General features: G+C 37.7%; 1 protein-coding gene across 2 annotated transcripts; it reads right to left on the bottom strand.

Annotated features, from left to right (window-relative positions):
• Nucleotides 1-229: 229 nt before the first annotated feature.
• LOC103466477 (plakophilin-3-like) lies at nt 230-22,717 on the bottom strand. Of its 2 annotated transcripts, XM_008412064.2 has the most exons (14): nt 22,611-22,717; nt 18,382-18,559; nt 10,744-10,835; nt 9,476-10,248; nt 8,555-8,678; nt 7,224-7,428; nt 4,758-4,956; nt 3,545-3,662; nt 3,315-3,464; nt 3,032-3,217; nt 2,807-2,945; nt 2,208-2,400; nt 1,982-2,069; nt 230-1,036 (listed from the first exon to the last, which is right to left on the bottom strand). In XM_008412064.2, the coding sequence occupies exons 1-14, from the start codon at nt 22,611-22,613 to the stop codon at nt 998-1,000; spliced, it is 2,487 nt and encodes an 828-aa protein (XP_008410286.1). In that variant the 5' UTR covers nt 22,614-22,717; the 3' UTR covers nt 230-997. The 2 variants fall into 2 exon arrangements, with proteins under 2 accessions (XP_008410286.1, XP_008410285.1); XM_008412063.2 differs by lacking the exon at nt 22,611-22,717 and having other exon boundaries at nt 18,382-18,749.
• Between the last annotated feature and the right edge of the window lie 3,503 nt (nt 22,718-26,220).

The raw sequence follows: 26,220 nt of genomic DNA, 5'->3' as shown, positions 1-26,220 counted from the left end.
CAAAGATATGTGAAACAACACCAGACAGATCATCAACAGAACCAAAGTACCTTTTTGTCCTCATGGAAAGCAAATTACCTGCAGTAAAAAAAAGACTGAATATGGGTGCAGCACAGAACATTTCATTTTGTTCCTGTCTGAGCAGGAGCAAATATGTAAACAGGGTGTGGCCAGCGCTTAAGCACTTCAGTGCTTGTTTCGACAAACTGCATATATAAGAAATTCTCACTCAACTTTTTCTCCCAGTGTGTCTTTTTATTAGTTAAAATCGGATGATACATGTGATGGTATGAAACACACAAACGTACAAAAGTTTCCTGAAAAACCCCACATACTTGACACCACTTACACTGAGCATTAATCTTTAAAAATCATATCTTACCGTTTATTCCCCTAAAATAGATTATGTACAAAATTAAAGTTTTTGTGTCTACTAAGAAACGAGTCTCAAAGGTGCTCATATGCAACATTCATCTCATTTATAAACTTAAGTCCTCAACTGAAAATATACATAAACTTTGCACACAATTTCCTACTCCACCAGCTGATTACACATTTTTTTATAGATTTTCATTTGTAGTGTAAAAACATGCAAATCCATAAGCACGATCCCAAAAGATAAGATATTTACAGCCATTTTTTTTGTCTCTAATTTCCATCAAAATAAAACAAGATTAGATGCTAACTTGTAGAAACAAAAATATTCAATCTAATATGTTTTTAAAATTAAAAGCACTATTTACAAAGCTAACTTGTTATAGTGAGTGCACTAGGTTTTCCCATCAACCGTTTTTGTTTTTAAGCCATTTTGTTTAAATGCATGTTGCTATGACTGGAATAAAATCCCTCAGAGTCTATACAAACTGTTTACACAAATTAGCGTGCCGGCAATATCTGTTCAATCATAATCCTGCTGCCTTGGCGGTTCTTGTGCTGTTCTGATGGACCGTTTCGTAAAAATACACAGCAGTTTGTCCAATGGTTCAGATCCTGCATCTCAGGAATCATCACAGAAGTCTTTTTTCGTATAACCTTTCTGCAACACAAAGACAGAAATAACATTAGGGACATTTTCTAAATGTGAACAACACAACAGTAATTTATTCCAAAAAGAGCACTTGATTTCTTAATTTTGTCCCGGACACTTGGGATACATTAAAATGGCTTGCTTTTCTTCATATGTTTTAAACACGGATCACAGTGCTGGAAAAACCAAAGTCTTAAATATGAACACATTTTTGTTTTGTCTGGACTTGTTCATTAAGCAAGAGGCTGGAGGTCACACCCTTAGGGAGTGTCGCTCTGCAACCTGCAGAAGGCAGTAAATTCACAGGGTACAGCCCAGCGCAAGGTCCCGCTCGACTGGGTGTTTGCATAAGCATGTGAATGTGTGAGATGCCTCAAGTTATACAGCTTTTGAGCATGTGCCATCCAACTAATGTGGAAGCAGCAGGGAAGGAGCCACACAGATGGAAGAATGAGGGTGTGGCACTCTGACTTTTTGTTCCTGCCTTGGCTCAAGGACAGGAGACGTTTGGCAAAAAGCTGCTAAAATATGTTTACCAAATAACATGATGAAGTCATTCGTAGAAGTCTGAGATTATTGCAGAAAATATCTGCTTGGACTTGTTGAGAATGAAGTTAAAAGGTAAATTAAGAGTGAACATAATTTTAAAAAAACAAACAAAAAAAAAGTGTACCTGACATAAAACCTGACCAGAAGCAGCTCAGAAGTGATTTATGTATTAGTTGCCCTTTTTTTTTGTTAATGATATATAGTCTATGGCAACAATTTTTTCATAAAACTGTAATGAATGTTTACCTTAAACACCTTAAACTTTTGAACAATTGAAACATTTTGCCGTGAAGGTTGGATCACTGCTTTCAAACATTCTAAGCTAATGGCAGCAACAAGTGATCACAAATAAGCCATCAGTCATGCAGAGCTTGAACATTTTTTGTTATTTTCAAAGTCTCTTACCCGTCTGAAAATCCTGTGCAGTTTCCTGTAGTTATAAATGTTGCGAAGTACTACGCGTGCACTTCTGCTCGCGTCAACCATGCCTGGACTGGAAAACATTTCACCAAGTGTTAACATATTACATGAATGAAAGATGTTTACGCAGATGCGATATTCTGCGTAGACATCTAGTTCAGATAGGATGAATTTAAATTGCACATGTAGGATAAGATAACATGTCACATACTCTTCGTCCCCCAGTGTCTTCGTGTTCATCAGTCTTTCCAAGCCTGAATTTTCAGTGAGTCTCTTGGCAGCGTCGAAACTGCGCGCCACCATGTTGTTGAGAACGCCACAGAGGTTGACCAGAACGTCAACATTAGGCACGTCATTGTTGCCCTCTGGTAGCTTCTTCACCACGCCATCTAGTGCTGGTAGAGCTGAATTAAAATAGAGGTATGGATTTTTAAATAATCAATTGTAGGTGGAAAATGTTTTTCACAACCAATGTTTAATTAACTAAGCAATCATTTTTAAAACATAAATTTAATATCCCATTAAAACATTTTGATTGATTTTGTACAAGAGTTGCTTACAGTCTCATGAGGAATAAACCTTTTGATAACTTAAAAATATCCAGGTTAAATTTGTTATAAAACATTGAGTTTTAAATCTGAAGAGTGGGAAATCTGAGTAGAAAATGATTGTAATAAACAGAACCCACTTCCTTTGAGTTTACACATTGACCTTGTAAAAACGCTAATTCAAGAAAAATTGGTAACTTGTAATTCTTGGCATTTAAATGTCTTTACAACAACAAAATAAATAAATACAAGCCGGACTGACTGTCAGCATGAGAGGAGAGGCTCCTCAACAAGCCACTGAGAGAACGTAGCTCAGTGGTCCTTTCTGAGCGCAAGTGATCCAGCAGGTTTGGCAGCATCTTGTAGTCGTTCACCATGTAGCAGGACAACTTTTTAGCCCACTGCAGATTACAGACATAAAGTTTTATTATGACACGCGAAAAATGGTTTTACTTTTTTACAAAGTTCTACTAAATTTGTCACCCACCGGGTCCTGTCCACTGGTGATGTTCTGCAGAGCTCCAATGGCCGCCTCTCGTGTGACGGCATTAATTTCGCATGATTTAATCACGCTATTGTACAAATGTACTATTTTAGGGTGGCACAGCCACTCGATGCCTTTTGGAAATTTTGCTAGCTCAGTAGGTGAAAAGGATTTTTGGGCACTCTTTTTCTGCTCATCAAAAAGAAGGACACAAGAAGGTCAGGGGTGCAACAAAAATATCTTGTCCATAATACACACTCTGTCATCAAAGCCGACGACTGCTGACCTGTATGATTTTGCTGCTATTCGGTGAAAAGCAGCCGACGGTGTTCGATGAGGAAGTTGTACCATCCATTTTTGATTTCATAGACGGAGGCATTTCTTCATACACTCGGTATGAGAGGTTCCTTAAGGTGCACATCGTGTTCTCAGCACCCTTAAGCACAACCACAAACAAGTCAATATGGGCACAAAGATAGATTTTGCTTGTACAGGAAAAATTGCTTCCATTCCCACCTTTTCTTCTACCTTTCCAGTATCCAGGGTGCTACGAATATAACCCACCAAAGACTCCACCAGCCCTTTTGTTTCTCGCACCTCTTTACGGACCTTTTCTGAGCCAGAGCTCAGGTTCCTGAAAGCACAAAGCGATTAACGTCAAGAGATGTATCGTTTTAAAAATCACCTATGGCATCACTTTGATAAAAGACGGATTAAAAGAAAGAAGTGCAGTTCAAACCACAGTGAACTTTTTAGAGATATTTCAGACAAAACTGGTTACAGAGGCTGGAGTTGCTCATCCTGACATGGTAGTAAATAAATTATTGTAGTTTCTTTCCACATTTGCAGTGAAAATATTGATCCAGAGTCAAAGTAAGAGAGTTTGACTTGACCTGCTGTTTGAAGCAACAGATCAGACGTCAGAGTCTACAGAAGCTCCTGAACAGAGTTGGATGGCTGAAGTTGACATTTTAAATTAATGTATTATGTGGATAGGATATAATATAATATAAAAAATAAATCTCAAATACTCAATATCAAAACAAAATATAGTGTGTCTGCTGTCTGATGCCTGATAAAAAACGATGAGCAACCATCATGTACTCATACACCCATTCCTTTCTTTTGTTGCATGTATTTACCCATGTAATAAATATAATTTTGAATTAAATAAGTAGCTACAGCAGTGTGCACATGTCATTACAGGACAACAAAGTCGTGGAAAAACAGAACGGCTTTCAATTGTTCAGGGTAAAGAGCTGTTGAAAAAAATCTAATTATTCGTGAGCATCACATCACTAAAGTTGAAGCTTTTTTTTTAAAAGACTTCCTAAAGCTATCAGACAGGAAAATAATAATAGATGAAAGTAGCAAACATGACAGTCAGGCAGGCCCTCTATAAATTATAATGTCAAAGTTAAGCCAAGCTGCCAAGCACAACAATACTTTCTTTAGCAGATAAAAAGGAACGCAGAAGAAGATGTGAAATTGCCATTTCCCTGCTTTTAATATCAAGGTGCAATTTAAAAACTCATCTTTTTCTCTACGACTAAACCCAACCTGCACTTATGGAAAACATTCCCATGCTTCTCTGAAAGCAAGTAAAAATAACTGACAAAAGCCTTCAATGAACTTCAGGTGACAAAGTAACATTTTCACATTTTTCATGAACTATTTCACAGCTTTGTGCGAAGAAAACCATTTTCAGGAACTGATCAACTTTTCTCACCTCAAGCATCCCAACGTGTTGAGTAGTATTTCTGTCTCCGAGGAACAATGCGAGGGGATACCCATGTCTTGTATAATCTTTTCTGCTTTTTCACTCTCTTGTGCAGTGAGAGGGACAAGGATTTTCTCGGTGAGGCGAGGAAGGATCATCTTCAGCTTGTCCTTCAAATTGTCTTTGGCTGAGAGATTCCACAGAATACCTGCAGGAAAAAAATAGCAACACTCAATCACCTCTTTGTACCCGGTAGTAGATGTATGCATAAGATACTAAGCGTATCTTAGTAAGCTTGAGGCTTTGTCTTGCCTCAAATGGCACATTTTAGTTCATCCCTGTCCTTCACGGCTGCTAACATATAGACGCTTTATATTCTGCAGTGAAAGCGTTCCTCACAAATGACAGGTATTCTGAACTGGCCATATAGGGTAAATATTATGCTTTCCGATTAAAAATGTTAAAAAGCTTGCTTTTGGTTATAGCTGCACAGTTCTGGTAAACTAGTCAAATATAAGGTGAGCATGCACAGTTGCTTTATCGCTTTCCCAAAGCTTCAAAGTGAACTCTGGACATGGGTGGAACTGATAAAAGAAAAAAGTAACAAGGCCGTCATTCATAGAAAGGGAGTCGCCCAGGCCTGTTCATGAGGAACCAACAGGCCTGGGCGGCTCACACACATTCTCCCCTGTTGTCAAATACACAAAGCCCATAGATATGACACCACCTCCACAACTTCACACTTTCCTCCGTTTTTCCTCTCCATATTATTAGTTTCAAAGGCTACAGCAAAGAATACACATCCTGAAAACTAGTTTGCAGCCAATCTGCTTTGAGACTCGGAAGCAGACTCGGAATAGTTTTTTACATTAAAAACTGCAACTAGTTTGTAAACAAGATTGCAGTTAGTTCAATTTAACAACAGTAGAGTGACGTGTCACAACAAATGTGGGGACAAGTCGGCAGAGGAGAAACGGAGAAAAAAAGATGAAAACCACAAATTTCTGAGAAAATTGTGATTTTCACTTTTTTTGTGGAGTAAATTTACTAGTTGAAGTCATGTGGAAACCATCTTATGCTTTAAATAGAGGGTGCGGAGTGGGAACTCACAGCTGATTAACACACCGGGCTTTGAACGGTCATTCATCACTATTGTACTTTCTTTGGCCAGTAAGATAAGACATCTGAAAGCAGGATGGCTCCTTAACTATGCAGGCACTTATTTAGGGTGTCTGGTTGGATTTGTGTTATTGAACAAAGACGGACAAAGATTAACTTGTTGCTCCAGGATTGAGTTGTGGTTATGCATGGAATACAACAGTCTTTTTATGTGACATCCTCCCTGGATCTTATCCATTCATATGGATAAGATCCATTCCACAGCGCTGCAGCAGATGTTTACAAGGAGCTTATTGGATGAACTGGAAAGCAAACTTCCTTCAGATGGTGCTAGTAGCCACACATGTGTAGGGGAGTGAAATGCACACGACTGGAATATGTTCCTGTGTGTTAAAAACAGTCCCAAAGATGGACACAGAAACTATTAATAAAACTGTGCAAACAGAGTTCATTTACTAAACTGGGGGGGGAGGGAAAGCTTGTCCAGGATGACTTTTGATACAGGTTAATTTTCAAAGCTGCAAAAGAATAATTATTAGGGTGCACTGACATGGAAATTTGGGGCAATATTCATCCATCTATCTATCCATTTTCTGTACACCCTTGGCCCTAGTGGGGGTGCTGGTGCCTAACTCCAGCGAACGTTTCAAGCGAGAGGCGGGGTCACCCTGGACAGGTCGCCAGTCTGTCACAGGGCAACACAGACACAGACAGGACACACAACCATGCACACACACACTCACACCTAAGGACAATTTAGAGAAACCAATTATGGAATCAAACCCAGGACCTTCTTGCTGCAAGGCAACAGTGCTACCAACTGTGCCACTGTGCCATATCAATACCTGGGCAATATTGATATTCAATATCAATACCGCAATATGGCAATATTTACCTATGTCTTATATTTTACATATTGATTTCTCTACCATGTACTGCCTACATTGCTGCTCTGCTTCAGTGAAGCACTCCCACAGTCTTGCGTTGCATCACTCTCCCACTACTGAACAAATTCCACATGACCAATGGCCTCGCCCCATTTCATCAAGGAGTGTAGCACTCGTTAATGCATTATCTGAAATAAGTGTATCTGTGAAACTAATTACTGCATTTGTTGAACTAAAACATTTTTTTTCTAAAGTACAGCTACACTCTTGACTTATTCTAACGAAACAAATAACGTCCATCACTTACGTCACGATCTCGCTATATTGTCACATGTAGAACTTTATGTCTTTATGTCATTTTCTTTTCTTTTCTGATCGTCAGTAAAATTATGAACATCCACCAGAATGGATGTTATCAAACTCTCTGTTGGTGTAGGTCCAACTTTTATAACAGACTTCATTATTTTACCTGTGATGTTTTTGTGAAGCTCATCGTCTTCCATTACAAGCGCCTCATTAAGCATCGCGATGCCATTGCAGTCAATAAGGTCCTGCTTATTATCAGCATGTTGAAAGATCAAATTGCGCACGGCGCCAGTGGAATAACGGCGAACTTCAGGATCAGGACTGTTGAACAGCCTCACCAGATCCTCAGTGCCACCCAACGCTTTCACCTGGAACAAACACAGAGAATGTTTCAGCAATTCAAACAGCTCTGTAGATCATTTTGTTTTTATTACTATAGATTATTTTAAATTAAGCACTTTTTAATCTCTGTTCACAGAGTTGCACAATTCAAGCAGTAGGATTAGTTTTTTTTCTTTTCTTTCTTTCTTTTTTTTATTTTTTACAAAAAATAGAAAAACAATCTTCCTACATTGGTAAATATTTCAGTCATGAATCTTTTCCAATACAGAACCACAATAAAAATGTCCAGAAACGACCCTATTCTATTCACACAAAAGCAACTCAGAAGAGAACTGTAATAAGGTGAAAAACAAACAAAATCATCTATTAACGTCAAAATAAACTTCTAAATGTGTCAAATGCCCCAGAAAATGTTTGGAGGGGTCACTAGATGCAGGGACTTAAAATCTTGGGGTTGTGCAGGAAAACCAACATAATTTTAATCCTAATTGGCTGTTGTCACATTTAGACAGCATGGCTTAGAGTTGGAGATAAACATTTAAAGCTGACATGCAGATAAATTCCAAATGTTCTGGTTTCTGTACTAATTTTTTTTTTGTTGCCAGTCATTTTAACAATCAGCAGGAAAGAGTTGTTGATCTCATGAAAAAAAAATACTTTTCTCCAAAGCAAGAGTATCTGCAGGGTTTGTTTGTAATGTGTTTCAAATTTTAAGAAAGCATTTAATTCCTAAAATTCTTTGATTATATTTTTTATGCTTACACTCCTTGTCACCTTCTTTGTCTTTGGCCTCAAAAGGTTTAATCACCATTGACTGCTCAGCCATGCACCATGCACTGCCTACTAATCAGGTATTTTAGCCAGTTTAGAAAATTTAGAAGCAATCTCCTTATGGCAGAGGTTAAATTATTTGCTTTATATTCAGTGGGGTTTAGGCCTTTTAAATGCTGATGATCAACTATGCAACACAACGAATGAGAGGGAAACTGTGGAGCAGTAATGTGGATCTTTACAGCAACCTCAAATGGGGAAGCTATCCGTCAAGGGTTGTCATCGCTGCGAGAAAAACAATTTTCATGACCAAGTTTCTCAGTTGAAGGAATGCGGAGAAGAAAGCGCATTCTAAACACAAGTGCCGTATTTGCAAAATACCTCTTCTTTTGATGACTTCTCATTGTAGCAAATATGCTGAAGGTACGCTGAACCCAAGGCGTGCAACCCTGTGTCGTCCCCTCTCAGGTATGAAATTGCAGCGGGTACATCCAAGCTGTGGATCCTGCAAAATGTACAAATGAACTGAAACAGAGAAAATTTCACCCTGTATTCAACTCTAGCTAGAACAAAACAGAGAATTTGGAAAAGTAATTTGGACAAAAATTTCAGTTGGACAAATTCCTTTAAAAAAAAAAAAAACGAGGCTGTGTGAATCTGAACCAAGCAGCCACACCCTAAACCCAAACCCTAAACCCAAACCCAAACCCGTCTTGCCACTATAGAGCCGCCTCCCAATCCGCATCTCTTAGGAAATGCACACTCCTGTTAATGTGCTGCATGTTACAACACCGTGTTTGTACATCACTATCAGTAATTATCACATAAGAGTCATCTGAATGAATGAATAAATGAATGAATGAATGAAAGACCTCACCCTGCCATTTACTTTCCGCCAATGTCTTGGCTTCTAAAAAGTACCTGAGAAAAATTTCATTCTTGAAAATCTCCACATTGAACTGGTTACATTTATGACTCGCATAATTAGTCAATTGCTAAGAATTTATTGCAGGATAATTACCAAAAGTATATTTTCCCTTATGAATGTAAAGAGACCGAGTTACTTCTTGTTTTTTTAAATTGGAATACTTTGGGTTTTTTTTTTTAAACACGATTTCTGGGACTTTTCCTGTACAATTGTGGTCAGACATTTTGGGTCATTGCAGTTAATGGAATTTTGGCAGTAAGAAATTTTGCAGACATGAGCTGGTATGTACAGTACAATTTCAAAGCATGATAGAAACAACTGATATGCACAGGGGTTTTGATAATACAATAATGGATACTTTCCAAGATTCTTACCCTTCAAAGCGGGGATTGTCTTCAAAATCTGCCTGGCCATAGATATCCATGCCCCCGCCCACGCTCTGAACACTTCTCATAGACGTGGATCGCATCAGGCCACCTTGGCGTTGCTGAGAGAGGTTCCCGTGGGAACCAGATTTCACGGACATTAAAAACCCACTATCCATTCTGTCTCCTCCTGCTCCAATGTTGCCGGAACTTGAGGTCATCCGGGACCCAGACATGGAGGTCACACTCATCCGGTTACGGTTTGCAATCCTGTTGATGGTGCGGTGGGCTGGGCCTTTAAAGGACTGCTGTTGGATAATCTCTGTCCCTCCTCCTCCCAGACCACCACTACGGGATAGAGTGCCACTTAAACTTCGGCGCCCAGTGCTGAGTGCTGGCTCCTGGGTCTGAAACCCAGGAGCCAGCACAGTCTGATAACTCATGGTGCTTCCTCCTTGTCTTAATTGGGTGTCGTAGCCGTTCATTCCACTCTGGGAATACTGCTGGTCAAAGGTGCCATCTCGCTCGGAGATCAGGCTTCCAGCATCGCTGTTGTCCATCATCCACGCCGGGTTTCGCAGTGAATGCACAGACATGTCGTCTCGATCCATTTGGTTCTGTCTGATGGTCCCTTGGAAACCACCACTGTGCATTTCTTCCCGGTAAAAACCTCCACCTCCACCTCCACCTCCACCCACACCCACACTCATCCGCTGAAACTGGGTTATGTCTGGGGCTGCGGACCGGCTGCTGAATTCTGTCCTGGCGGACACACGAGGACCCTGAGCATAAGGAAAAGAGAGAATGTTACCACAGTTTGATATGCTTACAGAGTTGATCTGCAGTTTCTGGTGAAGAGTGTGCATGAGTTAATTGGATCAGAGTACTTTTTTTTTTTCAAATAAAATGGTTTCTAAACTTGACAGCAGGAATGTGTTTCAACTGGAAACAACATTCCTGCCCTCTGAGCTTGTTGTCTTCAATTCCAGATCTCATTCAGATGTTTAAAAGGTCTGTCACACTCACAGCTCAAAACATCAGTGTTTCACTAGAGGTTGCACCAAAACAGAAGAATTTAGAGGGCAGACTTGAAAACTCAGAGGTAATCTGATCACGGTTCACTGTGAAATATCACACATGCTCAATCCTTCTTGACCCATCTTGCCAACGCAAGTTTATTTCTCTCATGCATCCAGTTTTATGGTGCATTAGACGATCCTCCAAACATTTCAGTGCAATGTGTGCTGATCAATTTGTGAAAATGCTGCTGTACTCACCAGGGTTTTTGAGCCCGAGTACATGTAGGAAGACTTGGAACTGTAACTTGGGCTGTAGTTGCTGTATTTCATTGTTGATGAACCGCCGTAGTCTAAATAAAAAAAAAGAAAAAAATTTAATGAATAATGTCAACAAATACTTTATGATTCCATCTTTCAAAATCTTCAAAACAGCACTTTTTTGTGCTCAAGGGATTGAAGTGGACACATTTTTTTTAAAACAAATTGTGGAACAAAAATACACATCCTACTTTTGCAAACATGTAAAATCATAACACAACATTTGTGTTGTACCATTGTGTTTTATGCAGCAATTTGCATAAAATTCATTGCAGTTTAAATGGCATGTATTGTGTTGCACGGATGTCTGATTGCACAGAGACTTTGCAGGACCTGGCCAAGTTTAACATCTCCAGTTACTGGGAACAGTCTTCCATCTGATGCACAAAGACCACAGCATGTTTGAGTGCACAGACTATGATCGAATGTTTAGCTCCTGTTTCACATTAGACTGTAAAAAATAGTAGATATGTTGCTAAACATTCCCAATAGAAGGAGGCTAAATGAACAGTTGGTGTAGCTGAAGAAATAAAACAGTTTTTTTATTTGTTTACTCTGGCTAAAAAAAGAAAAGAAAAGAAAAAAGAAAAGATTGGTGTCACGTTTGGTCATACGCCAGAGTCAATTTTGCACCCTTTCATTCATTTTGATGAGAATAATGCTAAAATAAGAGTGAAGGGAGGACAATTCAGGACACAAATCTGTAATTTCTCCCAGAAGGGATATTAAATGTCTGTATCATGTTCACTGGACCTCTTTCACACAGGTTCTAAGGTCCATCACAAAGACATAAAGAAACCTAAAGGCTTTTAAAGAGGAATAGTAATCGGTGTTCATGAGATTTAGGGGAACATGAATATTAACACAGACATTTGTGATGGTTTGTAGTTTTCAAAATATTTCAGTCTGACCCTCCAAAAAAATCTCTGTTTTCAGGTAAAATGATGCATTAAATAATTGTAATACTATTCATTTGCTTCGATATGAGCTCAGAATATGCACTTTTTTTTCCATTACCAGTTCCCTGCATGCTAAGCATACCTGCAAGTTTGCAACACAACTGTAAATCAGTTCACAACAGCACTATGATATGCTAGAAAATGCTTTGTTTTCAACGTATCTAGATTTAGTACCGTCACAGATGACTGGACTAAATCTGTTTTTTGGGAGTTAGCTCTAAAGAGTCTCTAAGAGTGAAAGTTTTCAGGAAAATTAAAAATACTTGCGTCACTAAAATAATTCTTAAATTTTTTAAAATATTTTTTCGAACTATTTTTTTGTTGCAAGTTATCGCGAGATTTGCATGCATGTGAAAGGCTGCGAGACTTGAGTAAATCAAACGAACAGAAGCCCGGAAGCGAGCTACGTGTAGCAGCCTCGTGTCTCCTGTAGCTGTCAAAGTATTTGTAATTATGTTTGGCATATTTTGTAAATTTATCAGGTATGGTGTTTTAATTGTATAATATTTTAATTTAGAGTGGACGACGAAGAATTAATCTGTTAAAGACCTCCGAAGTGGCAGGCGGCCATGAAGTAACTTTTGCTAAAGCACGTTACCTGTCTGTAAATGTATCCATCTACAGCTTTGTGTTTTATTTTTATAGTTTTCACGGTGTTTAATAAAGAGCCCGTCTAAAGGAAGCCGTGCCGGTGTTGTCACTTAGGAGTAACAATACTCTTTTTCTGATAAGCTAATGTGCTAAATGAAAGTCCAGCCACGTTGCACTCACAACAATGGCTTTTGATTGTGGAAGTTGTTACTAAAGGAAGATTTAAAGTTAACCATTTTTAATATCAGTGAGGTGTTTAAAATTACATCAGAATAAACGGAAATGTTTAAAAAAGTTAACTGTATCTTCGTAAAATGTAAGACTACTTGTTTAGAAATTGAGAGCATGACTTAAAGCAGAGAGTACATTACATTTTATCTCCTTGTAGCTTTCAGTCTCTGCTTGTCATGGAGCATCATTTATTTGGAAATGTTGGCAGCATTTTGGAAATCTCAGAGTTGAGATAAAAATCAGCTTTTTTTAGAAGGTACATATGTGGAGATCACGGTTTTATCAAAGCTAGCCCTAATAACGATTCTATTTGCTAATGTAAAATACCAACATCAGTTTTAGTAAATATAATTACTAAAATTAATTATAATTTTAGTGTTTAAATTGAATATTTGAACACTTCTTAAAGGGGCAACATTATGCATTTTCCAAGCCATTTTATAACACAATCAAGTAACAATGTTAACGTCTGTTATAAAAATGTTATACATACCAAATATGAAATTTAACACCTTGAAATTGGGCCTGTGTTTTTTAAAAACTCTTGCTCTTTCTGAAACTCTACCTCCAAGAATTCACAACATCGCTCCTCTATTAACCCTTTAACAACAGTTTTACCAGCATTGCACTGAGAAGTGGCTCGCACAATGAGATCAGCAGATGCACAGTTCCACCAGGAGTTTACTAATTACTGCTGGCTAGTCTATAAGAACTGAGTATGGGGTTTGAGGTGTTGGAAGCTTGGACATTTGGAACCTGCCTCAATGGCGGCGCTCTGTCCTCCCAGGCACTCCAGGTATGTTTTTGATGAAGTATTAACATTTTAACATGACGCAAAGCTCAAAAAATGTTGAATTAGCATGATACTGCCCCTTTGAAAACTGAATTGATTTAACCAAAATTGGCTTAAACGCAAACAGAAAATCAAAACCCAAACAAAATTCAGATTTGTGCAACAATAACTTAAGTTTGACCTCAAACCAGTTTGTTCATTAAGTTCCACCTATCCTTAAACAACACTTGTGTTGTTACTGTACCAGGCCTGCTTCATGCCTGAGAAGCTGTTGTTTTTCCACTTCTCATGTGCCTTAGCGAGAGACTCCGACATGGCCCCAGGCACACCGCTTAAAGAAACCAGTTGCCGTAGAGAGAGAGATGACTGACATGTTCTCTGACGTGACCCGAGCCCAACCCCAACAACGCCCAGCACACCTGATAGCGTCAGTGTTTTACAGGCCCACTAAAACACACCCTGAATCACCTTCAGCGCCTACTCTTTTTCTTTACATCACTTGTTAGGATTCTGAACGCAACACTGCTGAGACACGTCCCCTGAAATACATGCGCAGCTGCGGCTGCTTTAAGACACAGAAGGGGAGGTATTCCTTCCAGATTCCTCTGTGTGTTTTTGTTTTTCCCATCTGCAAACGCTTATGCATTCATTATCAAGTTCTCTAAAGCCACAAACCACTGAAATGGCACTACTCTGCTCGGTGAGGTTTCAGCCGACAGCTGATAAAATGTTACATTGTGTGACTGCATGTTTGCCTCCAGGCAAAAGTCAGGGATGATTTACCCTGGCAGTCGTTAAGAGGTATATTTTAGCTAAGAAAAACAGAGCACCACAATATTTAGGGAGACGTGTCATGTGTCTGTTTCAGCTCAGTTTGTAAGAAACAGCAGGAGCAGCATATTCGCCTGTTGAGGCAGGTACAGCCGACACCTGAGAAAAGCTTAAACCAGTAGAGTGAGTAAAAGCCTCTCTTTCTGGATCCAAATAGCCTGGAGTTTGGAGGTCACATCGGCACAAACCTAATGTCAAGGTGTTCTGCTCGTTCTCTGCTTGTTGACTGAGAACAGTGACGCACAAGACATGAAGGAATGTCTCGACGCAACAGGCAGGTATCCAGGGTCAGGTGGCACACGATCCTACTTCCTGACACACATTCAGTTCAATAAATGCATTACATTAACAAATGTGGTGCAACCACCAACTACGGTAGCTCCAAGCGCTCAGGAAGCCTTTCAAGCCACTTCTGGAGGTTTTCACAATCACTTGGAAACCAATCCCACACTGGGATGGAATATTTCGCAATAACGCTTAGATAGGCAACTTTTACCCGAGTCATATATTTTGACAACATGCGTTTCTAACAACAACCCTCATGTCTGGAAGTCAACTCCAAGCTGATGCCCTTTCTCACATTCGCACTGCTATCAGGAAACTTTATGAAAGCAGGTCTTGTTGAGGCCTGTTACACATTAACCACTTGTACAAGTGCAGAAACAGGACATACTGTAAAACTGCTGCTGCTTCAGGACAAATTAAGAAATTCCCCCAAAGGACTGATCCAAAACAAACTTGAATCAAACGGGAACATCTATGCTGCAAAAAACATGCAAACAAAAAAAAAAAACAATCAAAAACTCCTCCCACACAAAGCAGGCATCCGTTTTCAGAATGTACTGAATTATACAATGGGCTTTCCTGAATCAAAAGAAAAAGAAATAAGATTTAAATTCTAAACCTACAAGTAACCAGATACGAAAAAGTCAATGCATCCTCCTAAACAGTTTTATTTTGTTTTATTATTGACAACAGCAGAATATCTTCTTAAACATAAAATATGCAGAGTATTAAAACTGCCAAAAATCAGAAAAAAATCATTTATAATGCAACACCGACCAACTGGAAAAACAAACAAACCTTTCCTGGCACAGCAGACACACTCTCTCACTCTCTCTTTTGCAATATTTACCAACTTGAGTCATTTTTAAATGTATTTATGAATCACAAGAGATTTATCAGATTTAAATCCATGACAACCAAAAAAAAAAGATTGCTTTTTCAACAACTCCAGGCTGAAAGGTGTAAAGTCAAATCTACAAATAAAAAACAAATAAACATAGCTGCTTCTTTAATGTGTTAAATTCCTTTGTAACAGTCAAACAGTAATTTGCTTTTGGAGAAAATTACCAGACTGACGTAAAAAGCCAAAAATAAAAAAATACATCTAAAAACATTAAAATGTCTCTCAGTGGTGACTTTCTCTAAATCTTTCTCAGATTCTCTTTCTCAGCTTTCTCTAATCCCATGATTCGCTATCATTTTCAAGTGAATTTTTTTAAAATGAACATTTAAATAAATGCATGCATGTTGAGAGGGTCAATTTAGTAGACCAGTGCATTTTGTCTCGACCTCAGGGTCATTGGACGACCCTAACGAAGTTGATTCTTAGCACTTCAAGTCTTACTGAAGTCTTTCCCTCGCCACATTTTTGACCCTCCTTGCACTTCGTGAGTCGGTGAAGTCGCATCAATCGTCCTGGATTTTTGTTTTGGATTTCCTGTAATGTACAAACTTTTGCTTGCACATACCTGACACATCATGCAACTAAGGACAGCATACTTTTAGAGTGCGTCACAGATGTATCATTAGCGAAAGACGCCCGTTTATTTGTGGTAGGGACTTTGATCCCCAAACATCTGTCTGGTACTTTTGGTTGTTAAGTTTTTATTCACAAAGCTGTAGCTTACAAATCTGTACAAAGGGATGTTTTACCATCATAAGAGGATGTCAGATGAATAAAATAAATTCATTTAACTATGCTGATCATGTTGATTGTCATGCTTTCGTGCTTTATTCATCAGCGTTGCAGACCATATTTGTAGTTTTAGAGGTGGATGTGCTAAATCTTACTGAAAATACTGAACTGAACATGTTTAATAATGTAAGAAAATGTGAATACTTCTTAACTGATTTTTGATATTGCAATATCTAGTAGCAAGGCAATTTTATTTGCATAGCAAAATAAGACAAGCAGAAAAACTAGAGATGCACCAACATTAATATCCGTACTGGCCTCGTTAGTGAAAAAAAGTTCTAGATTGGGAATCGGTGACAATGTACCAGATCTATAATGGCAGATCTATTCAGTCTAATTCTATGCTTTGTGCTTTTGCTTATATTTATCTTACATTATATTTAGAATTTCAGATTGTACTTTCTGAACCATTTAGTCACACTGACTGAACAAATTAAAGTTGTGCTGTTTTTAAGTGTTTGACCAATCGTGGGAAGCCGTTTGTGTATTTAAGTGTGCATTGTGCTGTGCAGTAAATTCAACACATTTATGTCTGTGTTCAAAAGTCAATTCAGTACTTTTTTTTTTCAGCATCTGTATCAGAAGTGAAAATCGTCCCCAAGAAAAACATGAAAACAAAAAAAGTGACGAACATGTTTCACTTAATGGCGTTCCAGGTATTATTAACTGAAGATAATTTCTAATTACAATAAATTAGAACTAGCTAATTAAACTAAACTAAATTAAACTAATTAAACTAAATTAACTAGAAATTATTCTAGTTCTAATTAACTTCTTTTGTCTGAGGCATTGTGTTTTTGGGAAATCATTATAACTGCAACCCCAAATGACAAAGGAGTTGAATAGGAAGCTTAGAGGATCATATCCCCAGCTGCAACATCGCTCTGCCCAGCTTTCTAACCAGACAGCCAGACGGAGCTTTAAAGAGGAGGGGCAAAGGCAAATGAGGTGGATTAGCAGTGCTTGACAAAACCTGATGGTGTCATCCAGGTCATGCTGTGAAATATTGTCTATGCTGTCCAAAAATGTAACTATTAAAATGTCAGAACTATTAGACTGTCAAACAGCGACAGAGTCAGCCTCTTCAGATTCATCTGCTATGGGAGATCCTTCATGCCTGCAGCATCACCAACCATAACAACTCTTTGAAATTTACTTGGATAACATGAGTTACAACAAAATTGAATTTCCCTTTAAATAAAGTCATTTTGAATTGAAATACATCACCATGTGAAAGTTGAAAGTCTCCAAGGTCTTACTTTAAAATCCAATATGGCTAATACACAAATGCTTCAGGCATTTAATGCCGAACTATTTATTTGCCTCATTAAAACCAGTGACATCAAAGCTTATGTACAATCTCCATTTCCTTTAGTATGAAAAGTACATTAGAGGCTTGTCTTTCTGATAGTAATTAATGACCACAACAGTTATCCAATCCCACTGGTTTCCTAACTTATAACTAGAACACACTCAACTCAGTTCTGACATCACCCCCAGTGTTAAGATCTGAGTTTTGGTACTAAAATGCTGTATTTCTCTAGGATTGACTGCAACAGTGGGTGGAGTAACTAGAAAGCTGTGGGTTCCACTCTTGATTACTTTTGTTACTTATTGATGTACTTCTGGATACTTAACTTCTTACACTCCTATTGAATCAACTTTTATCTATTTTTGGCAGTTTTGCTCTTCCATAGAAACTTGTGGTTATTTAATAAAATTCATTGCAATGTGGTTTCCTCATCCGCTGAGTATATTTTATGTCTGTTCTGATGTAATGATCTTGCCTACAGCCTCTTGAATAAACTCATTCAGTGTGACAAAGAACTCAGCTGTGGGGAGGTAGAGATGTTTCACCTAAACAAAGCAAACCATTGTCCAGCTTTTGCAATATCATATATCCTCCCTCAACAACTTTTACGACTTATATATAGATATATGACTTACGTCTCCTATCCTTTATATATTGTCTTATGGGAGCTCAAAGTTCAACGTCACAGACAGATAACACCTATTGGTCATAAATTCACGTCTGTGGTCAGATAACGATTCCAACACCTGTGCTTTGCATCTGTGACTTTTCTGTTTAAGTCCAACACCTGCCAGCTAAGAAAATATATATATTTAAATCTATTTTACTTGTTTCTTTGGAAATAAGTGGTACTTCCTCTTAAACTTATGAATGTTTTTACCTGACATTGCGTATTGGGAGGCCTTTCCATTCTGACGCGGAAGTGTGCCCTTCTCGGCCATTTTCATCTTAATCTGCTCCTGGACACGCCGCGCTCGCACGGCGCTGTCCGACATGGCGCTCCCATTCCCGAGTTGGTTGTCCGACGGGAGAGCATACGTGGTTGATAAGGTGTGTGGCTGTAAGGAAGAAAGAAAAGCGTTCTCCGATGTCAACATGCTCATGGCGACAGAGTCAAGAGAGAGAGAGACAGAGTCCAGAACGAAAAGGCGCGACTGTGATGTTCCCTGCTGAGGACAAACTCTGTCCGCCCGGTCCACGGACAACACAACTGCGCTTCTGGAGGCAGACAAACTCCAAGACCCGCTTGGTTGCGGGGGGTGGAGCCACGCAGAAACCAGACACCTGACTCACAGGTGAGCTCTGGACCGCGTCTAGATAAGCAGCTGACTCAAATCCCCTAACATAGCGCTTATCAGACAAAAATGCTTAACCTTTTTTTTTCCTCCATTTTCTCTTCTTTTTTATACAACTTGATTTTTTTTACTTTTACCGAGATAAAACGTTATGAAATATCACTACTCTGACCTCAGTAAACTTTCTGGAGACTCTACTCACTGCGAGTAACTATTTTAACGAAAAAGGCATGAGAGAAACACACGTACATTTTCGTACACACGCGTTGCTATTCTAATGTTATTTAAACCATTAGGAGATAAAGTGAAGACACCATATTGTCACTGCAACCATGTTCTAATACATTATCTACTGTAAGTTTTAGTTTTATAGGTATTCTATTGAAAATATGTTTTAAAAGTATTTATTCTTCCTGAATTTTCATTTACATTTTGGTGTTTAAAATACCAGAATTAGCACAAATAGCTTCATTTTCATCAAGTACTGTAACTTTAGCAATTTCTTCCATTGCTACGTTTTACTTTTACTTTTACTTAAGTAACAGAACGTTGAAGTAATCCTACTCTTTCTTGAATACAGTTTTATATTACATTGTTTCTATTTTTTTAATACTTTAAATCTAATTCTGCTAGGAATATATATATATATATATTTAGTCTTTATTATAATTGTTACTCAATATCTGATAACTTTCTGACAGGAAAACCTGCATAAAGTTTCATAAAGTTGTAAAAAGATGGTTAAGTCAAGTTTATTTGCACATTTCAGCAACAATGCAGTTCAAAGTGCTTCACATCATAAAAAAAGAATACAGTGACCAATTATGTAACAAGCAATAAACATTGCAAAAATATGTTACGAACTGGAACACAATAACGAAGGAAACTAACAAAAGGCAAATATAAGTATCTTAATAAGCCACAGCAGAATTTCAGCAGCTTTACTATTTTATTAATTCATATAATAAAAACTGTTTACTAAAAAAGTGATTTTCTAATTACTAAATGAGTGGCGATTCTTTCATAAACATCTTGCTGCTTTCTGGGATTAAGTTATTGCTTTATTTTAATGAACTAGATTTAAAGCAGGAATTATATACTGACAAGGTTTTATGGATTTTTATTGTTAAGCAGCATATAAAGAATTATATCATGTATGATATTTATTTCTAGCTTTAAGAAAACCTTCGACATTTTGTTTAGGTGAACATCAAATTATCTACCTTACAGCGCTTTAATGTATTTTAGTTATTTATTTTTAGACCTGCCAGTTTATGCTAACAATAAGGCTAAGAATAAGAATGACAGATTTTACTTTAAAACTGTCTGATGTTTTCTGTGAGATTTTGCCTCAAAGCAGACATTTGGCTGAAAACATCAAAGTGTAGATTCACGTCATAGTTCACATCCTCCTTTAAGAAACTGACTTGTAACAAGCTACTTGATAACATTAAGATCAGTTAAAGACAAGTTTACATTGAGCCTGTGAGATGTGAGCTTAAAGAGCTTTTGTTAAAACCCTTACAAAGGTAAACAAAGACAAAGGAGTGTCAAAGAAGCCAATGCTTTTGATTAAAAATGAGTAATATAATAAGCTACTCTACATCCATCCATTTTCACCCTGGACAGGTCGCCAGTCTGTCGCAGGGCAACACAGAGACACACAACCATGCACACACACACACTCACACTCACACCTAGGGACAATTTAGACAGACCAATTAACCTGACAGTCATGTTTTTGGACTGTGGGAGGAAACTGGAGTACCTGGAGAAAATCCACATATGCACAGGGAGAACATGCAAACTCCATGCAGGAAGACCGGGAATTGAACCCAGAACCTTCTTGCTGCAAGGCAACAGCTCTACCAACTACGCCACTGTGCAGCCCGCTACTCTACATAGTAAGACATTTTGTCAGGAAGCATTTTTTGCTCTCAAAGGTAAGTAAAAAAGGAGAGTTTGCATCTACTCCAACAATTATAGATTTTGTATTATAGATTCAGTAATTATGAAACATAATTGGGAATTTAATTCAAAGTTACCAAAACATTATTATATTTTCTATTGTAAATATACTCAGTAAAGAGAGAAACTAATTCACCTGTTGGTATAATAAACTGAATTTGACAGCATATTAAAACTGGGATCGGTATTAAATTCAAATCTGTGTGTATGATTTGATCTTATGATTTTTTTTTGTTGTTGTCTGGAGATCTGCCCTGTTTGTCCTGCAAAGGGCCTTGAGACGCTTAGATAATTTCATAGATTTTGATTCAAATTTGTTTTCATTTCAACAATTTAAAAATGAGTCTTCACTCATCTTAAAATTAAACAATGTGTATTCTCAGTGAAAGTTTCGGTCTGTCGCATTTGATCCATTCAATTCAATTGTGCGTAGTTTATTTACATTGCATCAGCTCACCACAAAGGTCCTCTCAACCACTTTACAAGATAAACAGGTCTGATTGATGTCCACTTAGGTTAAGGTTTACCTCACGGCATGAGGAGAGATGTCCATTCAAGACTTAAATTCAAACTGCTGTACTTTGTATCTGTTGTACTTTGTGAATGCAGCTAAATGACTTTCTTCTGTGCTGTAATATTTGTACATATGTTGTCACAGCCTTGTTTCACAATAACTCTACACACAGAGAGCTCTTTTGAAGATCTATATGAAAGGATTTAAAAAAAAAACTAAATCAGGAAGAAGTCAAATAAAACCGTGAAGAACAGACGCCATGTTAACAGCGACAGGCGAACTTTAATCTACGGGGAATGGTAAACTGATCTGCTCGCTTTTTTTCCCTTGATTTATAGATTTTCAATGTTCCATTCACATATTACTCATTTGTATTGCGCTGCAGTAATAAAATTGTACCTGAAAACGAAGTTTAATAAAACTATTATGTTCCTTTCATTTTCTTTCCCTCCCCCACTCTTTTTTTTTTTTTTTTTTGCAAACTGTCAATCCCCAGTTTTTGCTGAAAGGCTGTTACAAGGTGTGGCACTGTAGCACTCTATCATTAAGCCCAAGCCACACCTTGGATTTATTTGTTTTGTTTAATTTGAACATAGCAACAAGAGTTATTGCCTCTAATGCAACAGCATGTGAGTGGTACATTTTGTACCGCTCACATGCTGTTGGTTTCTGTATGTCTGTGTCTGAATGGCAATTTTTGAGTTACAGGTATTGAAAATACAAAATTGAGTAAACGCAAATACATTTTTTTCTGATTAATACATCTTCGTATTGATTCTAATTGATTTGTTTCCATTGTAACTTGAGGTATTTATTTAACATATATACACTTGGACAAATAAATAAATAAATAAATTTAAAGCAGGAACCCCAACCAACCAAGATGTTGTTCTGCTTTCAGTTGTTTTCTCAAAGCAGGTCAGTCTGACCTAAGGGAGCAAAATTGCTCACGGTCCTTCTCAATCAACATCATCTTTATGTGAAATGTATTTATTAGTCTGATGTAATATTCTCACTTTAAATGCTGTGTAGCAAATGGAAAATTATCATCAAAATGCTCACATGTCCTCATGACTCCTGAAAACATCAATCAGTGCAAAATAAATCCACATAATATAGTTCACCCAATGAAATACTGAAATAAATTAACTTCTCAGTAATGTTCTAATTTGTTGAACATAACTATATATGCACAAGCAATTAGCAAAAAGCAGCTTAAAGGCTCAACAATAAGAAGCAAATGCATACAAGTCAAGCTTAGGCCTCGTATCCAAACCTGCAAGGAGGGAAAAACTGTTAGCTTCAAACTCTTCTGTCAAAATTTAGACTTACCATGACCTGTGAGTGAGACGTTCTCCTCTGACTTTCACCTGGACTGATCTGATTTTGTGGGTGTCAGAGTATTAAAAGTAACAGTAACTATGTTAACGCCCTCATTTTAATTAACTATCCTATGCAGAAGCACAAAAAGATGAGTCACAGACAGGTTTGACACCATGGGGTGTGTTGAAAAAGAAGAGGAGCGAGCCACGCCGTCTGAGCAATGACGACGATGAGCAGAGAGACACGAAGACAGATAACGCTCTTTCACTTACGCTGCTGCGCTCGATCTCATAACATCAATCTCTATCAAACAGGAATATGAAACTTTGCCAGAACAGAACTTATCAGTCGTTTTGTTTTTGTTTTTTGGGTAGGGAAGCAGATTTTTCATGATTACTTGTTTCCTCTATGGTGGTGACTCACTCAGGGCGGTAAATACTCAGAGCAGAAGTTCTACTGAATACCAAACCGTGACGATTTGTGAATAGAGTCCAAAATGTGACTCAAACCAGGTACATTTGTCAGAATCAGGAGAGTAACGCCATGAGAAAATCACCTTCTGCTTGCTGTGTGCATAAAGGAAAGCTTTATGTGAAAGCTTTCCTTTCACATAAAACTGAGCTGAAGTTATCAGAGAGCTGCAAAAACACACAGATACTGAGAGAAACAATTACCCTGAAGGCATCATTTATCTGATGGTATCTGTTATAAAGGCTTACAGATGGCGACCCGACCTTGATATGAAGGATCCCAAACTGTGTCACGTTCAGTTGTAGACTTTAGAGACCATTTAGGCAGTTCCACACTTAGCTTTGCACACAATCACAATCAGTTTTCATCAGTTTTCAGTGCTGCAGCCAGGAGTCCTTACTCAGAGCACCTGGTCTGATCAGACATTCTGTAATTCAAGAACCGACATGAATAGTTTGTCAGCAGATGACAAACCTAATACAATAATTGCAGAACACAGAAGTACGAGTAAGCTGTCTATTGTGAACCTATCAAGTGCTTTATGATTAATTGGAACTTAATCTGATAGAATAACAAGTAAGCCTTTCTTTTATTTGCTCTAACGTTTTCTTTTCCTCCTTCATGTTTTTTTGTTCTTCTAAAAACTCATATTTCAAAAAACGTGACAAATCTTTGCTTTGTAATACATGACACTGTCATCAAATGAACAGACCATGTCCAGTGTATGACAAACGCATTCATGTTGCTGGAACTTTTCATAATAATCATGTTTCAAACACAGACTTCAATGTTTTTTTTTTTTGTTTTTTTTTGCTGGTGACCTACCAATACAAGGTAGATAATCATAAAATGAAAATAAAAGATTTGTGTTTTTTTAAGACATATTTTTCAAAGCACTATCTGTAAAGTGTGGCATGTTCCCCCTGAATTACCTAGAAATCTTTATACATTCTTCTTTGCAAAATAGCTCAAGCTCTCATGTAGGTTGGAGAGGACTGCAGCTCTGGACTTTGACTACACCATTTATACATGTCTAAACCATTTCAGCGTAGATCTGGCTGAATGTGTCGAGTCATTTTACTCTTCACTCCAGTTTTAAAACTTTTACAGCCACTAAGCACTGCTCTGTATTCAGCGTGCGCTGTAAGCAATAAGGTCAGCCAAGCGTTGGATTGTTGCCCTTTTTGATTTCAGAGGCTTTTACAAGATATGTGTGTTTATAGTGAGATTAAATGACACACAGGTGGGCTCTGGTTAGTCATGATGTAACTACTTGATGCAATTACTACTGGATTTTATTCGGGGATATCAAAGTAAATGGGTGTGTTTACAATTTTTTTCCCACAAAACATTAATAAACCATATTTCACTTTTCTACCACTTCAGACTTTTACTCTATTTTGTGTTGTTTCAGACCAAAAAGTACTCAAGAGATACACAATTATTTTTGAATAAAAAAAAAAAAAACAGAATTATTTATTGTGATTCTTTTTTTTTTTTTCACCTGCTCTGCAATAAACTAAACACATAATATTACATAAAGTAGACTGACTTTTGAAAAGATTTCATAATATTTAGTGTCATTTTCTATTTTCTTGGCCCAGAAGATATTCTAAATTTATTCTGAGCACTAAAAATAGGCTATGGGTTTATTTAGTCAGGTTGAATAAACAAAGATTTGCTTTTGAGTAAAAGTTGCTGGAGGTTTCTGCTCTTTAAGATAAACATAAGAAGTAAGAACTAATACTTTGTGATGTGCTATTTAAAGATTTTCATTTGTCAGTGAAAATCTAGACTTACAAGTAACAATAATAAAAATAGAGTTTGTCTATATTCACAATGGGTGAAAAAGTTGAAAAATCCTCTGTAAAACTGCTAAGCTAAAAACTGAGCTACTTGAACTTTGAACTTCTGAAACAGAGGTCAAATTTTTTTTTAAGTCTGTGTTGATCTAACAAATGACATTTTTTCTTAGAATATAAAAATCACATTTCTGATTCAATCCTGTACTCTTCATCATTCGGTAGTGTCACGATACCGGCCCATGTGAGTAACTGTTGCTTTTGATAACGCCCACATCATCATTTGGGTGGAATCAATCCACCCAAAACAGAGGATTTCACAACTTTGCACAAAAAAAAAAAAAAAACTGGAACCTGGTTGCCTGTCGCTGCTCTTATTCAGACACTATAAAGTTCGTTTCATGATTCACGAGTGCTGACTGGATGAGGCTTGTTTTAAAATCACATGGCAGCATTGTCCTCCAGAAACAGGAAAGGCGGCTTTTGCAAACACTTGCCCTCATGCTGACGATCATAACACCCTGTTGTCTAAATATCACTGTCTACCTTGGCTTTAAGACATCTTTAATCTGGAGCCAAGAGACAAAGTTCAAGTTGACAATAATGGAGAAAGGTGGCAGATGTGAGAAGATCATTAAACTAGAAACAAAGTGTGTTCAGTCAAAGATCTTTAGCAAAAGAAACCGTAACAGAGCTCGGGGCCTGTCTTTGTCACAGCTGAGATCAAAGCTGCTTCCTTTGGTGAGAAAGTGAACCTGTTGGCAGAACAAACATGTGCTTTGGGTGTGGCGGCTGTCTCTGTGCCAGAAGTACGAGTCAGTTTGGTTTTTTATGCAAATAAGTCGCTGCAAAAGGGAGAGACGCTGCAGAGAGAACATGCGTACATTTGACTGCTCCCCCTCGTGGCGAAACGCAGCAAATACACCATAACTGAGGGTTAAAAGTAACAGAAAGTTTCTGCTAAGATCCTGAAACACCGGGGCTTGAGTCTTACAAATGCTTTATTACACAGAAGTATAATTCTGAAGTAATTTGGATAATTAAATAACACAGGACATGTTGCTATGTTGCAGCTGGAACATCTTGAAAAAGAAGAAGAAGTTTGACTATATGTGAATGGGATCTTTTGGCCTGATTTAATACGACCCATATTGCCAAAATCAATAGTTGGGTATTGAGAAAACCAGTTCAAATAGAGCATTGTTCTGCATCAAACCTATACATGCATTCTTTTTTTACAGCTCATATTAGTACATGTTGACTGGATAATAAGACAGACACAAATTCCCAAATAAATTCCTAAAAACTAAAAATACCCAGAAAAATCACTGTTAAACACTTATATA

Source organism: Poecilia reticulata, linkage group LG6 (genome assembly GCF_000633615.1).
Source record: "Poecilia reticulata strain Guanapo linkage group LG6, Guppy_female_1.0+MT, whole genome shotgun sequence".
NCBI classification, from domain to species: Eukaryota; Metazoa; Chordata; class Actinopteri; order Cyprinodontiformes; family Poeciliidae; genus Poecilia; species Poecilia reticulata.
This window is presented reverse-complemented; position numbering and strand designations above follow the sequence as displayed.

What these genes read in the sequence shown, in the direction of transcription:
- LOC103466477 (XM_008412063.2), bottom strand. Translation starts at nt 18,604, where the DNA reads ATGAGCATGTTGACATCGGAGAACGCTTTTCTTTCTTCCTTACAGCCA. An exon ending in GCTTCACAAAAACATCACAG is followed by an intron (nt 4,957 to 7,223) that starts GTAAAATAATGA and finishes TTTTTCCTGCAG; the next exon opens with GTATTCTGTGGAATCTCTCA. An exon ending in TGCACAGGATTTTCAGACGG is followed by an intron (nt 1,037 to 1,981) that starts GTAAGAGACTTT and finishes TTTGTGTTGCAG; the next exon opens with AAAGGTTATACGAAAAAAGA.